The sequence below is a fragment of the Lytechinus variegatus genome, chromosome 16 (genome assembly GCF_018143015.1).
Source record: "Lytechinus variegatus isolate NC3 chromosome 16, Lvar_3.0, whole genome shotgun sequence".
Classification (NCBI taxonomy): domain Eukaryota; kingdom Metazoa; phylum Echinodermata; class Echinoidea; order Temnopleuroida; family Toxopneustidae; genus Lytechinus; species Lytechinus variegatus.
In genome coordinates, this window is record NC_054755.1 from 25,500,286 (window position 1) to 25,515,249 (window position 14,964).

The window sequence follows — 14,964 nt, forward strand, 5'->3', positions numbered from 1 at the left end:
AAATCACCTGCGCTACCAAAGATGACATCATCGGTGCTTTCCCCATCTCGCTCTGGACAGCCAAAGAGCCTCAAACAATTCCTCCTTGTATATTGTTCTTGTGCATCAAGTGAATAGTTAAGTTTCTGTATTCGATGTTCTTGGCATTTCAATCTTTCTTTCAGTCCAACAATCTCTTCACTCTTTTTGTCATTGCTAATTTGTAGCTCAAGAATGTCACCATTCTGTTTCTCCATTTCAACTTGCAGATCAGCCAGTCGTTTGGTTACTGATGTTAATATGTTAATAATAATAAAAACCTTTTTTTTTCAATCTTTCAATTCTAGTTTCTGGTTGTGCTTTTTGCCGTTGAACCCATATTCAAACAAGGTAATACATAACGTTAATCTGTCTGATTTATTTCTATTTAGCTTACCATATTTAGTAGGTGTACATTACCCTCAACAATTAATCAACATTGTTAATTTCTTTTCGAAAGCATTGTAAAGGCAATACGTTATCTGAAATCAAAGGAGAAAGGCAACTGCCGTATTATCCTTAGTACTTTCATGAGGGGGTGGGGCTGTTTCATTCTCCGTGGTGGGGTTGTTAGTGGCAAGCAAATTGGATTGTTTGAAGACCAAAATGTTATTAAATTTTTCATGTAATTAAGAAAAAATGATTTAATTAGATATGAATTTACATCAATTACGAAATAATTTCAGTTTCAAGAAATAATATGTCGATGCTTTAATGTATCTGACATTGAGATTAGGTAATTAATTTAATTCAAATAGATATTGCCCAAAGTGACTTAGATTCATTTCCTCTTTTTAAAATTTTGTCTTGGAAAAATTGTGGATTTTTTTCTTCAGCTTGTTACAGTAAACTACAGTCGTATTTTTTATGAACATGATTATTGTTTATAAAGATGTTGCGTTGACAGTTTATGTTTTCGTGATTTTTTTTTTTCGAAACCTATATTTTGTTGTGATAGAACGTGTTTTCCAAGATAAAGCAAATTACGGAGGTGGTAATGGGAGGATGTCTTCATGTTTGGGAGATAGATAAGATAGAGGAGAGAAAGGGGCAGTGGCTTTGAGACCGAGATATGAAAGGGTTTGAAATGAAATGAGGATTTGATTTGCATGTTTATTTGGACCGGGGACGACCCCAGTTGAAGGGTAAAATTTAAGAAAATGTCTCCAAAAGTAGTTTACTACTAATGTACACAAACACACACACACACGTACACCATCACAAATTAAAGTTTAGCATTACGATCTACATCATGGATATGAAAACAATTCAATATCAATTTTTTAAATAATAATAAACATAGTATATATATCTTATTTTTTTCAAATGGAGGGATATCCTTAATAGGCAAACATGTGCTTGTAGGCAGGGTCCCAACATACACTAACATTTGAAGTTAACAATACATTATCGTCGTGGTGTAGCGGTTCTGACTCTCGCCTTGTAACCAGAGGGTCGTGTGTTCGAATCCCACCATGGCCTCGCGTCCTTTGGCAAGCCGTTAATCCACACTTTGCCACTCTCCACCCAGGTGTTAAATGGGTACCCGGTAGGATGTGAAAGCCTATATGTAGTATGCCTAGCAATTGAGTCTTGGAACTCTTGTTGGAATGCTCCCCAGGGAGTGGAGAAGGTACATACATTGTATGCGGGCATGCAAGGATCCGATGACCCGGGTAATGATATATCGGTAAAGCGCTTAGAGACTTCGTTCCGATGTTTTAAGCGCTATATAAATGCGGATTATTATTATTATTATTATTAGCATTATAATACAAAAAAATACATTAAGAATACATAACAATAAACACACACCCACCTACATATGTATACACATAAATTAGAGAGAGAGAGAAGCAGTAAGGGAGGGGAGACAGTGTAGATGGAAGAGGTAAAAAGGAAAGAGTCATGATAAGTACCATTCACGATTCCTTAAACCACCTGCACCGCGCCATAAAGTGAACAGAGAACAGTGGATTTGCTTTACTTAACCAACCGTTCTCCACCCATACAGCGTAATGGTAAGTCAAAAAAGCGGGAACGGCAGTGTACATGAAGGAGAGAAATTAAGAAAAGAGAATGAGAATCTAACATTGTATACATTGTAAATCAGCATGAATTCATTTATAGAAAAGTACAGTCTTAATAAAGAAAGTTTGAATTTAGAATGTGTTACACTTGTATTGTGGTCAAGGCTGTTCCACAATTTGATATATTGCACACGGAATGGATTTTAGAACCATGGAAGAGGAAACCTTGGGTCGATAAAATAATTCACAGTCATGGACAAGTTTTTATACTGTTGAGTTAAGAGTAAACATATTATCAAATATCTTTGCAAAATACCAGATTTGTATTTATGCATGAAAATAAAAGAATCCATAGAAATGACATCAGATAAAGGTAAACTTTTCTTGAACAATTGCATACTTGGACAGTTATATGGAAATACATCATAACTATCGTTAAAATATAATGTATTTCAAGATTTTAAAGATCTTTTCTCTTCCGAACGTTAAGGGTTTCTCGTCGACTGCTTCTGCCATGAAGAAACCACATGCCCTTTGGCTTTATATCCAGATGGGATGGTTGTCAGGAGTATTCCAACGATATCAAGTGGTTCGATGGTGAACACCAGTTATCCTGTAAATTGCCATACAAGTACGTCCATAATTTCATTTTATATGTATATATATATGTATATGATGACTGTAGACAGCTTACGGAATTCATTAAAAAGTAACATGTATTTCGTAAAAAAGGGATTTTTCTGCCTTCTTCTTGGCATTTTGAAAGCTTGTCCGGGTGTGGCCACTGACCTGTAGGCCTATACATTTCCAAACTATTTCATAATTTGAGACTAATTGAAAAAAAAACAGTGCTTAAAAGAAGAGCTCGCTTGCAAAAGGGGTTAGGTCCATTTTTTATTAAATTTGATTTTTTTTTTGTCTCAATGTATAGATTTTTAGTAGCTCTATAAGATGTTACCAAAGAAAAGTTGAAATTCCCATTAAAAAGTGATCTAAAATGGCAAAGAATTTTTTTTCAAATTGGGTTAGGTCCATTTCAGTTTAGTTGTAGAAGGGCTTAGGTCCACACAGAATTTTTTGGAAAAGAATGTTTAAAAATATGAAGACAGGTAGATTTCTTTTATACCCAATTTTATGTTCTCATGGTAGGTTATCACAAAATTTAGTTTCGCATATAAGAATATTGCAATATGGGAGAATAAAAAATGATTTTCTTGGGGTGGACCTAACCCCTTTTGCAGACAAACTATTCTGAAGGGCTCATTAATTTTGTCAAAAGGGGTTAGGTCCATTGTTCATGAATTTTTATTGTTTTCTGTCTCAAAACCTCTAAATTATTAGTCGTTCTGATGAAAACAACGAAAATTTGAAATTCACATGAAAACGTGAATGAAAGTGGCAAAGAAAAATCACCTTTTTAATCAAAATAGATTTGGATTCATTTCAGTTAAGGTGCAAAAGGGGTTAGGTCCACAATGATAATTTTTAAAAGAATATATAGACAAAAATTAAGACAGGTAGATTTCGTTTATACCCAATTTTATATTCACATGATAGGGTAGTATATCATGACAATTTAGTTTCTCATAAGAGTAATGCAGTATTAAAAGTGAGAATAAAAAACATGTTTTTTTCTCGGAATTGTAAAAAGTGGACCTACCCCCTTTTGCAACTAAACTCTTCATATTTAAGAAGGACATTTTTCATAAACATAAGTGATGAATTGAATCCATGAATGGTATAATTTTTTCTAGACATATTTTCATAAACCTCTTTTAATCGATATTTTGGCACTAAATACATATCGGTATTCTTTTATTTCGGTATATTTTAAAGATTCGTATTATCAACAGATCAAGATTTGCATTATATCTTACACAATATTTTAGTAATATGACTACGAATAATATGGAATATCAGCATCTTAATTTGTCAATAGGAAGTTTCTCTCTCCACGCACGACGAATTCAAGAACATAGAAAATGTATTATCAATGCCCTTCATAAAAAAAAACAAGAAGTCTTTGTCGAAAATTGGTGAATCAAAACAACAGTTTTGCCCTGGACTATGGACAAAAGACATATTTGTAATTTCCGTCAGCTCTGAAACTTAGGACGAAAGTGCTGTCTGGTTCACCAATTTTCGACAAAGACATCCCAGCTGTTCATTGTCATATGAAGGGCATATTCAATACATTTACTGTGTTCTTGAATCCGTCGTGATTCGCAGAGCGAAAGTTCCCTTTTGTCTGTCATGCCCATAGGCAATGCGTGTTATAAGAACCCGTGTAAAAACGGAGGAACCTGCATGGAGGATCGCGTAGGATCGCATCGTTGTCGGTGCTTGCTTGGCTATGACGGAAGAACGTGTGGTGAGTATCAACTTAGTGTGTTACCTTGTTAATAGATTTTGCGACTAAGGTTTACAACCTGGTTCAGCAACAAAACTCAGCAACAAGCACGTCTTTATTGCGTACCAATGTCAATGGATAGGAGTCGACCATTGAATTTATCAGTATCGGGCAATCTTTTTTTTCAGTATCGCGCACGGGTTCAAAAAGCCGTGGAACAATAAAATTAACAGCTTATATTTGATATCTGATCATCTGAAATTTTTAACACACGCACACCCCCCCCCCTCCCGCCACAAAATATACATATATTTGGCAGGGGCGTCGATCCATTTTTCAGATGGGGGGCAAAATCATGAATCAACGTTCCACAGGCGTTCAATCATACAAAACACCCATACACACACACAGGCATATATATATGAGTTATGAGATACAGACACGTATCTCACCAACAAATTAATGCGAGCGCGAAGCGCGAGCTGAAAATTTTAATACTTCGATCCCCCCAAAAAAATAGTTTAATGGACGTTTTTGATAAAGAACAAGATATATATCAAACAAAAGATTATTGTAAAACGAAGCGGGAGTTCTTTTGAGGTTCAGAACTGAAAACGGGTCATTCTATTCACCTATTTAATCATGAAAATTATGCGAGCGCGAAGCGCGAGCTGAAATTTGTTATATTCCAATCTGAAAAGCGGACATTTTGAGCACAATTTGAATTAAAGAACGAGTTGTGTATCTCAATCTCGCTTTCTGAACATTATAATCTCATTTTATTTTTGCACATCCGGAATTATTGGGGGGGGGGCAAAGCGATATGTTTGCTCCCCCCATATTTTCATTGGTGGGGCGATCGCCCCCCCCCCCCCCAGGATCGACGCCTCTGATATTTGGATCCGATCGTTGATGCCTTTGGGTAAAACGTACGCTTTCCTTTTTTTGTTGCCGAGTTTAACCGCAACAGATCTGAACCAAGCACTAGTTGGTCGTGTGTAAGATTATGCACAGGGATGAACGGGTATTCGATGATATTTGTTGGTGTACTAGTATGCATCTGTTTTAAAGCATTGTAATTATGCCTGTCCTTGTCCTGTTGTTGTTGTTGTTGTTGTTTTTTACCGAAACTCCCTTCAGTTTTGTGGTAACAAATATGACAAGTACCAGACAGGTTTGGGGCATTTTTGCCTCTCTATTTTTTCGGTGATAAAAGTGTTATTTATGTCATAGTACGTGTACATGTAAAGTCATATCAAACACTTTCAGATTTGGAATATTTCCATCGAATTTATGTTAACATAATTTTATATACGGTAGTTAACCAATATGATTCCAGAAGCAGAATTAATTATTTTTCTCTGAATTAATTACTTTATACAATACAAGCAAAAAAAATCAGTTAGATATTCCATCGTTGTTCTCTTTTGGATGGTACCGTAGTTCAAATCATTTGGGTGGTCATCCTTTGTATAAAGCTAAATTGTATATCAATCCAGATCGTTTATATAAATTTATCTTATAGGGATAGCTGTACAACCAAAACTCCAGATTTTTAGCTTATATGTCATTTTACCTAATTCACTAACAGGGGCCGCGGAACCGAGGGCTGCCCCCCCCCCCCTCCCCACTTTTTCAAATTCATTTGTTGACCGACGTATGTATACAATGATTACAATATTCACAATGATGCAATGTGTATTCTTATTTCATTTGAAGTGACATTAAAAAGTTGAAATGAAATCGATTTTCAGTTGTCTTTTCTTATAATATTTTTTATTACAGATTCCTTCGTCCAGATCCTTACCAATACTTTGGATCAGAAACGAGTTATTTTCGCCAATGTTACAGACCTATCCTTCTCGAGTCTCTACTCTTTTGACAACGTCACAATTGAATACCTTGCCTACGACAGCATTGGCGAAACACTTTATTTCTCGAGCGAAATAGGATACGAGCTCTTCGAGATAAGGGTCGCCGTCGGATACAACGAATCTAGAATTGTCTTTGGGGATTTGGAGTGTATGTATATTTGACGCCTAGATATATTTGATAATAAGTAAATAATATTGATAGATATCTGCATTTTCTTTATTTAGAAGGCCTGCACCTCTGAAATACACGATTCTGAAAAATATTAACGATAACAATAGTCTCATTATTACATCTTATACGGTAGAGTAGATACTATCGCCCTCATCATCACCATTTTTTTTTTTATAGTAGTTCGTACGATAGTATTTGTAGTTGTAGTCGCAGACTTTTACGGTTGATCTCACCGGGCTGTTAACCCGAGGAACCGGCATGGGGTAGGTTCGCAGTCCCCCTACATTTCGGTAATAAACGTGTATTAAAAAACGTAAAAATTATCATCCACTAGTGATTTTGTTTGCATGATCACCCCCCCCCCCATCTTCTTTCCTACAGTTCCGCGAATCTTGAGTATAGGAACCTAAATTCATTAAGCATAAGTCTGAACTTTTCTTCGTGTTGAATCGGAAATGTTGATGCTGTAAGATGTTTTTATACAGAAACAAAATTTACAGACCCCTTTCATATTCTGTCGAGTCCAGTGGAACGGACTCGGATTTGGATTCTCTATACTGTATACCGCGAAGAATAAAATATTTCATTCAATCCCTTTTCATTAGATCTTGATGAAATTGTGATTTATTCGAAAGAGCGTATCCTCTACTTCGTTGAGGGTATATGGCTTAAGTGGATAAAGCTACAGTATCTTCAGTCACATTCTGAAAATTACGCTGAACTCAAATCTTTCAAAATACCATTCTATCCTATCCGGATGTTTGTGATAGACGAAGAAAGAGAGTAAGTTGACTTGGTCATTCCATTTAAGTAAAAGAGAGATTCGAGCATATAATCAACTGTTAGAGCAATTTATTCATTATCAATCAAAGTTTTCAACGCTCTTGCTCATTTGATTGAGCGCCTTAAAGTGATGGTCCGGACTGAAAATACATGTATTTATATCCTAATACAAAGAGTAGAATTCACTGAGCAAAATGCTGAAAATTTCATCAAAATCGGATAGCAAATAATAAAGTTATTAAAGTTTAAAGTTTAGTAATATTTTGTGAAAATAGTCGTCATGAATATTCATTAGGTGGGCTGATGATATCACATCCCCACTTTCCGTTTTTCTTACGTTATTATATTAAATCATATTTTTTCATTATTTCATATTTGTGTGAATAATTTGACTCCCTTATAATGAAATAAGTTGCAGCAATAAATATGTAATGCACTAAATCAGTTGTCAATCCAGTTTTTCCAGTTCTTGGAGGAAAAAATTGAATAAACCTAATTTCATATAATAAAATAAAAAAGAACAAATGGAGATGTGACATCATCAGCCCATCTATAATGAATATTCATGAAGACTGTTTTCACAAAATATTGCTAACATTTAAAATATTTAAAATTCAATAACTTTGTTATTTGTTATCCGATTTTGATGAAATTTTGGGTATAAGTTTGGCTCAGGGAATCCTCTATTTACTAAGCTATAAATACTTTCAGCCCGGACCATCCCTTTAAGTACGGCAGGTGGTATTAATTTTTTTTATTGTTAAATCATGCATCGCAGTTACACAGACTACTAGTAAATCGCACATTGATATACAATACAGATGAGCAGCTTCATAACAGTTGTATTATTTACAGAATTAAATAGTACATGTATATCACAAACTGAGTGCAATAAATAACATACTACAGCATAGTTATGAAGCCATATTTACGATAAAAGGGTAATGTAGAACTCTTTTAAGTACAGGGACCGCATGCAGGGAGAGAACAGTCCAGAAGTTAGCGTGATTATTATTAAAATTTGTGTTTTCTTATTATAATTATTATTTGCATTATCCTTCGTGTAACTATCATTATCTTCGTCATAAATAAGGTTGTCATTATCATTATTATTATTTAATAGTTATCACCATCATAATTTCATTTATTATGATTGTTGTTATAAAAGTAGCATATAATAGGAGTAGTAATAATATATAGTCGTAACAAAGAATATCTGTAGATAGATGGCGCGTATATACAGCATATCATTATTATCATTATTATTATTATTATTTTAGCGGTAGTAGTAGTAGTAGTAGCAGCAGCAGTATAGGTAGTAGTAGTAGCAGTAGTAGTAGTAGTAGTAGTAGTAGTAGTAGTAGTAGTAGTAGTAGCAGCAGCAGTAGAGGTAGTAGTAGTAGTAGCAGTAGTAGTAGTAGTAATAGTAGTAGTAGTATGTAGTAGTAGTAATATTTTTGTATATTATTGTTATATATGCCTGTCACGAATTGAATTTCACTCTTGTCCAGATTCATGTACTTCATAAGCAGACGTGAAATTTATCGTACAAACATGGAAGGCAGTGGATATATAGTTATCACGGAAATGGAGTTACCCCTTCATGCTATTAATGGATTTACTATAGACCAAGGTAAATGTGTTATAGGGGATATCAATATACGGTTGTACGTAAAGGGTGTTTTTTTAGGGGATCAAAAATACTGTTCGATTCGCTCACTCGCTTACGACGGATGTTGACGCGTCGCGACGGAGGCGTTTTGGGATGTTTTATTTTGTTTGTTTTTGTTTTTAAGGGGGTATTGAACGTTGTAAGAGAATGATGCTGGGCATTTGCGTAGTTTGTTAAAATTGCAAGGTTTTGAAAATTTATCAATTTGTTTGTTCATATATCCCCTTATGCACTGTCAGAAAATTTATCCTTTAAAAGAAGTTCCTGCAGCAGTCTCGAGAACACCTGTAATCTTACCAGATTGCGTAATCTTACAGGAAATTGGTATATGGAACTTTACAAATTTCCTTTAATAAAACACCCTTTTCCCCCTTTTAAACAGAACTGTTCTGTTAAATTGCAGAAAAATTCCTGTTTTATGAATTTACAGAATGATTCTGTTATTGCTATTTGCAATTTTTTTTCTGTAAAATCAGGGTTTTTTTAACAGTTTGGGGTCCGTCCTTTTGTCAAAAATAAAACGGAAGAATACACAGAAGACAAAAAGCCTCTCAAAGGAAAGATGCTCACTCCACAAAAGAGTAATTAACAAACAAACATAATCATAGACAATAGAAACAATAAAAAATAATGATAATAAAATTAAAAATATGTATGAAAACAATATTGAAAGATAGCACAAGCGTGGCCATAATCTCTTCAGAAGATAATCTGGTAATGTGCCCTTCATTGAAAGAACAATTCTAATTGGTTCCTTGCCAGTATACTGAGCCAAATGCACATGCAACGATGACCTTGATATGCCTTTCATTTGGCGATTTATCGTTACCCTTTGTGTTACCGGGCCCTGAACATTATTTGTTTTATTGTAAAATGGGTTCCAAAAGAAACGGATCAAATGTTGCAAGGGCTTCGCATAAATTCCACTCAGTCAAACTCGAAATGAACATTTTTTTTTGCACAGGCTAGCTTCAATAATATTTGCTAGGCACATGTGAATAATCGTATGTTTGGATTCTGAAACAATTTATTGTGATGGGCTATAGCCTCACTGTGATTGAACCAATCTCTTTATAATTTATTGATAAGTGTGGAGCGTTGTGGCCCGGTGGATTAGTCTTCTGACTTTGAAACAGAGGGTCGTGGTTTCGAATCCCAGCCATGGCGTAATTTCCTTCAGCAAGAAATTTATCCACATTGTGCTGCATTCAACCCAGGTGAGGTAAATGGGTACCCGGCAGGATTAATTCCGTGAATGCATGAGCGCTGAAAGGCAGCTCGATCTAAAGCCGGGGTAATAATAATAACAACACGCCTCGGAATAGGATATTTCTAGATAGATGGCGCTATATAAATGCCTACATTAAAATCATTATTATTATTATTATTATTGTTGTTGTTGTTGTTGTTATTATTATTATTGTATTTATTATCATCATTATTATTATTATTATTATTATTATTGACATGTGCTTAATATAGATTATCAAAGCCAGCCATTTAACCACGAATTCCCCAAAGCTTTCAATCAAATAATCTTGTTCTTAACATCAAGAAAACAGATTTCATTGTATTTCACTCCAAAAACAAGAAGATCACTTTATGCCCCAATATCAACATTAATAATACAGTCATAGAAAGGAAAGAACATGTCAAGTTTTTTGGGCATTTCCTTCGATGAAAATCTGAATTGGAATAACCACGTGAATAATATATCGATACTTGCATCTAGCATTATCATTATCAGAATTCTTTATAAAATAAGAGACTGGCTCCCGCAAAGTGTCCAGTTTTCAGACGGTTAATTGGTGATACTTGCATCCTCTTCATTGATCACTAAAACCAGTCCTAATTGAGTCCCTTTGCACGTTACTATAAGAAAATTTCGGATCGCGCTTCGTGCTCGCATTGTGTAGTTGGATACTTATCTTTGTTCATGATTATAAAAACTGCTCAGAATCTTCAGTTCTAAAGACATAAAATATCAAAGAATTTTAGCTCGCGCTTCGCGCTCGCACAACCATATGGGATACATTATCTTGTTTATATCAATAAAAACTAACATATACTTAAAACTTCAGTCTTGAGTTAGGACTACCCCCTGAAAAACCAACAAAAAAAATCAGATTAGAGCGGCCAGTCAAGAAAAATGTTGAGAAAAATATTTTCGCCCCCCCCCTCCCTAATGGTGAATGCTGTATCCGCCCCTGTTTATTTAGTTATTATTTTAAGATTATTGATTTATTCTTGCCAATGTAATTTTATTCAAGCATGACAATAAATTTTGAATATCTGAATATATATTTCAATACATAAAGAAAACATAAAATTATCATGATTTTCAAGTTCTTCGGCTGACTGTCACGCTACATGTTATACGGCATATAAAATTCTATCATTAATCGACATGTTTCCTGCTATGGGCAATTCCATGGAAAATGTTCACTTTACAGAAAAAATGAAGTTTCAGATTTCAATTAAGCAGTCAAATTTTCTTAAAAAGTAATCTTTAAAGTCTCAATTTCCAATAGAAAAATCGCAATATTGATAAAATTTTGTAGTTTTTTCCATCATCAAAAATATAGAATAGTAAATTGCAAAATGCAAAAAATGTGGCTATTTTTAAACAATTCATCTTTTCTGTCTCTACTAAAAGCAAACAAGGTCCCAGAGGTCTCTTTTAACTTTTGAATAGTTGATTAATGTTTAAATCAACAGAAGATAATCGTTAAATTTTATGCCATTTATCAATTTTAGAGAAATCTGTCTTCAGATTTGTGTGATTTCTTTACCATTATCAGTGTCATGTCCGTTACGTTTTTCACTTAAAGTTTTCACAGCTTACAGGAAATTTGTCTAAATATACTGCAGATTCAGATTCTATGTTAGAATTAAACCCCCTACCATGTGTAGCAATCATTTTCCCTTACCACTTCTCATTTTCATAAAAATTGCGTAACGGACATGACAATTCGCGTAACGGACATGACGCCTTGTATATGGCAAATGGCATCATTCACAAAAACAAAATATTAGGCTCAGTGTCACGGACTGAGGTCAGTTTCAATTGTTTGAGGATAGCTGAATGTAATATTTCCTAGAATCTGCATGTCATTCAAGCTATTTTTAGAAGTTGGTGAATGATGAAAGTTCAGCTCTTGTTCTGGTAGATTTTTCTGAGAATTAACGGTATGCCACATAATATTAGGATAAGATGCAGCTAGATCTGGCAACATACTCAGATCACAATCTGCATCATTTGTGTTTGAACAAACATTTGATTCTCTTTAAGGTTTTTGCACTGACAGTTTGGAGCATGATAAAACTCCAACTTGTGAATTCATGATCATTGATGATATTACTTCAAAGTATCTGACTTTCACCAACCTCAACATATACTTCTTCAGTGATGACATGGGCTCACAATTAAAAGCAAGTTTGTATTCGGATATCTGTGTTACATGATGTAGCTCTATGAATCCATGAATCTACAGTGGCACTTCTTTGCAGTATCACAAAGCAAAGGAGCCGTTGAAAGAATGTGGCGCGATCAATAATTATGTCATCACAGTATTTTTGGTCAGCCATAATCACGATTTGAATGATTTATCTTCAATTGTACACAAGCAGCGTGGACAATACAACAAAATTAGATACAGCCACATTTGTCAGCAAGCAAGATCATAAGATTTAGAACATCCAAGATTTGATGAAAGGATGATTATACTCAGGATGATAGTTATTTTGAATGAAAAAAAATCTCAGAAGCTATTACAAACATTCCGATTATCGTTCAACTCATAATCGATAATGAAAGACCGGTTTCCAGGTACTGCTATTAAATTTTTATTAAAATACTTTTTAATACCATTTTTTGTAATCTTAAAACTCACATTTATACTAGTACACGTTCTTTATCATAAAATACATTCCATAATATGTTCTTCTTGGATTTATACAGGTCTGGTACATTTTGTTTTCTTCTCACAAAAAAATGAGATTTGGTCTTCTCAGTGTGCCGTAGTGATATGATAAACATTGTATTCAATATAAAATTATCACTTAGGCTATAGCTATTGAATTAATGATACCTGCTAATAATATCTACATATTTTTCTTTAGAGTGTTAGTAAAGGTACTTTGCTGTTACGTAATTACATTCATTATTCATATTTCTTTCATTTTCAAACTAAGAAGTGCTGATGAAGTTCACTTCGTAAGGGTGTCATGTCCGTTACGCTAGTATATTATCAAATATTAGGGCATGAATAAAAAATAATCTTTTCTATCCACTTTTTCTCCTTTAATTAGGTGTGGTGGATGGTAGTAACTGGAAAATACTCATTAACTGTTGTTAACCGGTGTAAAATAACATTTTTTAAAATATTTTTTTGTTTTATAAATATTGTACAAAAAGACCCCCTCTCAAATTGCAAAATAATAGGAGATATTACAGATTACCAGTTATGATATGTGTCTCTAACCTCTAGCCTTAACATGTAAACAATTAGACTTGTACCATATCTTGTAATAAAATAATTACTTTCGTTTACAAAAAGTGGACGAAACTGTCATGTCCGTTACGCTTCGTGTGTCATGTCCGTTACGCTACATTTTGAGCTAGGAATACAGAATGCACTGCAAAACTGTTGTTAAACACCATTTTATGGATAGAACATGATCTTAAGGTTAAATTAACACCAACGTCAGGTGCATGCAATCTAAGAATTCACAGGAATTTTGATAAGCAATAGGAGGTAAAAATGCTTCGTCCATTTCGTGTCATGTCCGTTACGCTCACAAAGAGTGCAATTTCTCCGCAACTGTTCAATGAAACGATTTGAAATTTTATGTGTATGTAACTGATACTTAAATGTGTCTGATAAGCTTAGTAACAATTATCAAAAGACAGCTTATTCTACTGTATAAACCTTTGAATTACAAAAATTTGTCTGAATGTCATGTCCGTTACGCTGGAATTGACCATATACAGATAAGCGACTCTACTTCGCATCAACCATCTTTAACGGGGACATTTACACCTACGACCTCGAGAGGGGTAACGGTGTGAATCTTCTAGGGCACTTTAGGAAGATGGGGGCCATGAGCCTGGTGTATACATCTGGATGGTTGCTTTGGAGGGACTGGAGGAGGCTGACTGTCTGCCTTACACCACTCTTCGAAGAAGGAGGGGGAAAGGGAAACACAACTTGTAAGCCAACGCAATCGATGAATAAGGAAGATATGCGCAATATTCACCAGGATTCCCAAAAGGGTATGGTACTGCGAAAAGTAAAAATCGTTTGACCAATTTCATCCGGTGGTAGATCCGCATATGTATTATAACTTCACTAAAAAAATATTTATCAGATATTGGTGAATCAGCGGTTTGTAATTAGAGGAGGCGCAGTGAGCGGATTCGAAAATTGAAATAATTTTCTTTAGATTTAGATAAATGAATATATCCATGTATGTTCAGTGGGTATTTCTCGATATGCAGAAAAGAAGGGCGTTTGTCCCTTTCATCTCCGCCTGGATATAAATTGTCACTGAACAGAAACCTAAAATAAAGATAATTTCATTTTATCCTATTCAAATAATTATAAGTATCTAGATGGATAATATTCGGATACCAATATTAATGTATTGTTGCGGTATTATATAGAAACAGTTATATGACATTTTGCCTCACAACATTAACTGCAAATGATTTTCCTCATCAAATATCCGTCCATTATCGCGTGTATATATTGGCAAGATTATGAATAAAACTGTTAATTAATTTTAATGAGAATTTATAATTATTCAACCCCGAAAAATGCCATGCGGCCGAAATGGGATTGCGACCCGGTAAATATTAAAGACACGTCGACATGTATGTGCGTATATTCAATACCGTTGTAAAACTTCACCGCACTATATCTTTTGATCGTAAGATTTTGAGCTATCATTATTATTCATCAGGAAGATATATACATGATGCTTCATATGCAGCAGTACAATAATTTATTATCCATTAAATTTGAATGTGAAAATGTATTTTCATACGGATCTATTCATGTTAG

The 14,964-nt window shown here is 34.3% G+C and overlaps 1 protein-coding gene across 1 annotated transcript; it reads left to right on the forward strand.

Moving 5' to 3' along the window:
* The first annotated feature begins 331 nt into the window (after nucleotides 1-331).
* LOC121429969 (low-density lipoprotein receptor-related protein-like) lies at nucleotides 332-14,964 on the forward strand. Its single transcript, XM_041627238.1, has 7 exons — nucleotides 332-369; nucleotides 2,539-2,679; nucleotides 4,312-4,419; nucleotides 6,184-6,420; nucleotides 7,050-7,227; nucleotides 8,739-8,860; nucleotides 13,893-14,964. Exons 2-7 carry the CDS (start codon nucleotides 2,604-2,606, stop codon nucleotides 14,204-14,206), a joined length of 1,035 nt encoding a protein of 344 aa, XP_041483172.1. The 5' UTR covers nucleotides 332-369; nucleotides 2,539-2,603; the 3' UTR covers nucleotides 14,207-14,964.

Bases quoted from the DNA above. Each gene is read 5' to 3' on its own strand.
- LOC121429969 (XM_041627238.1), top strand. From the start codon at position 2,604: ATGGTTGTCAGGAGTATTCCAACGATATCAAGTGGTTCGATGGTGAAC. The intron at 6,421-7,049 runs GTATGTATATTT...CCTTTTCATTAG, and splicing joins TGTCTTTGGGGATTTGGAGT to ATCTTGATGAAATTGTGATT. The intron at 7,228-8,738 runs GTAAGTTGACTT...ACTCTTGTCCAG, and splicing joins GTGATAGACGAAGAAAGAGA to ATTCATGTACTTCATAAGCA.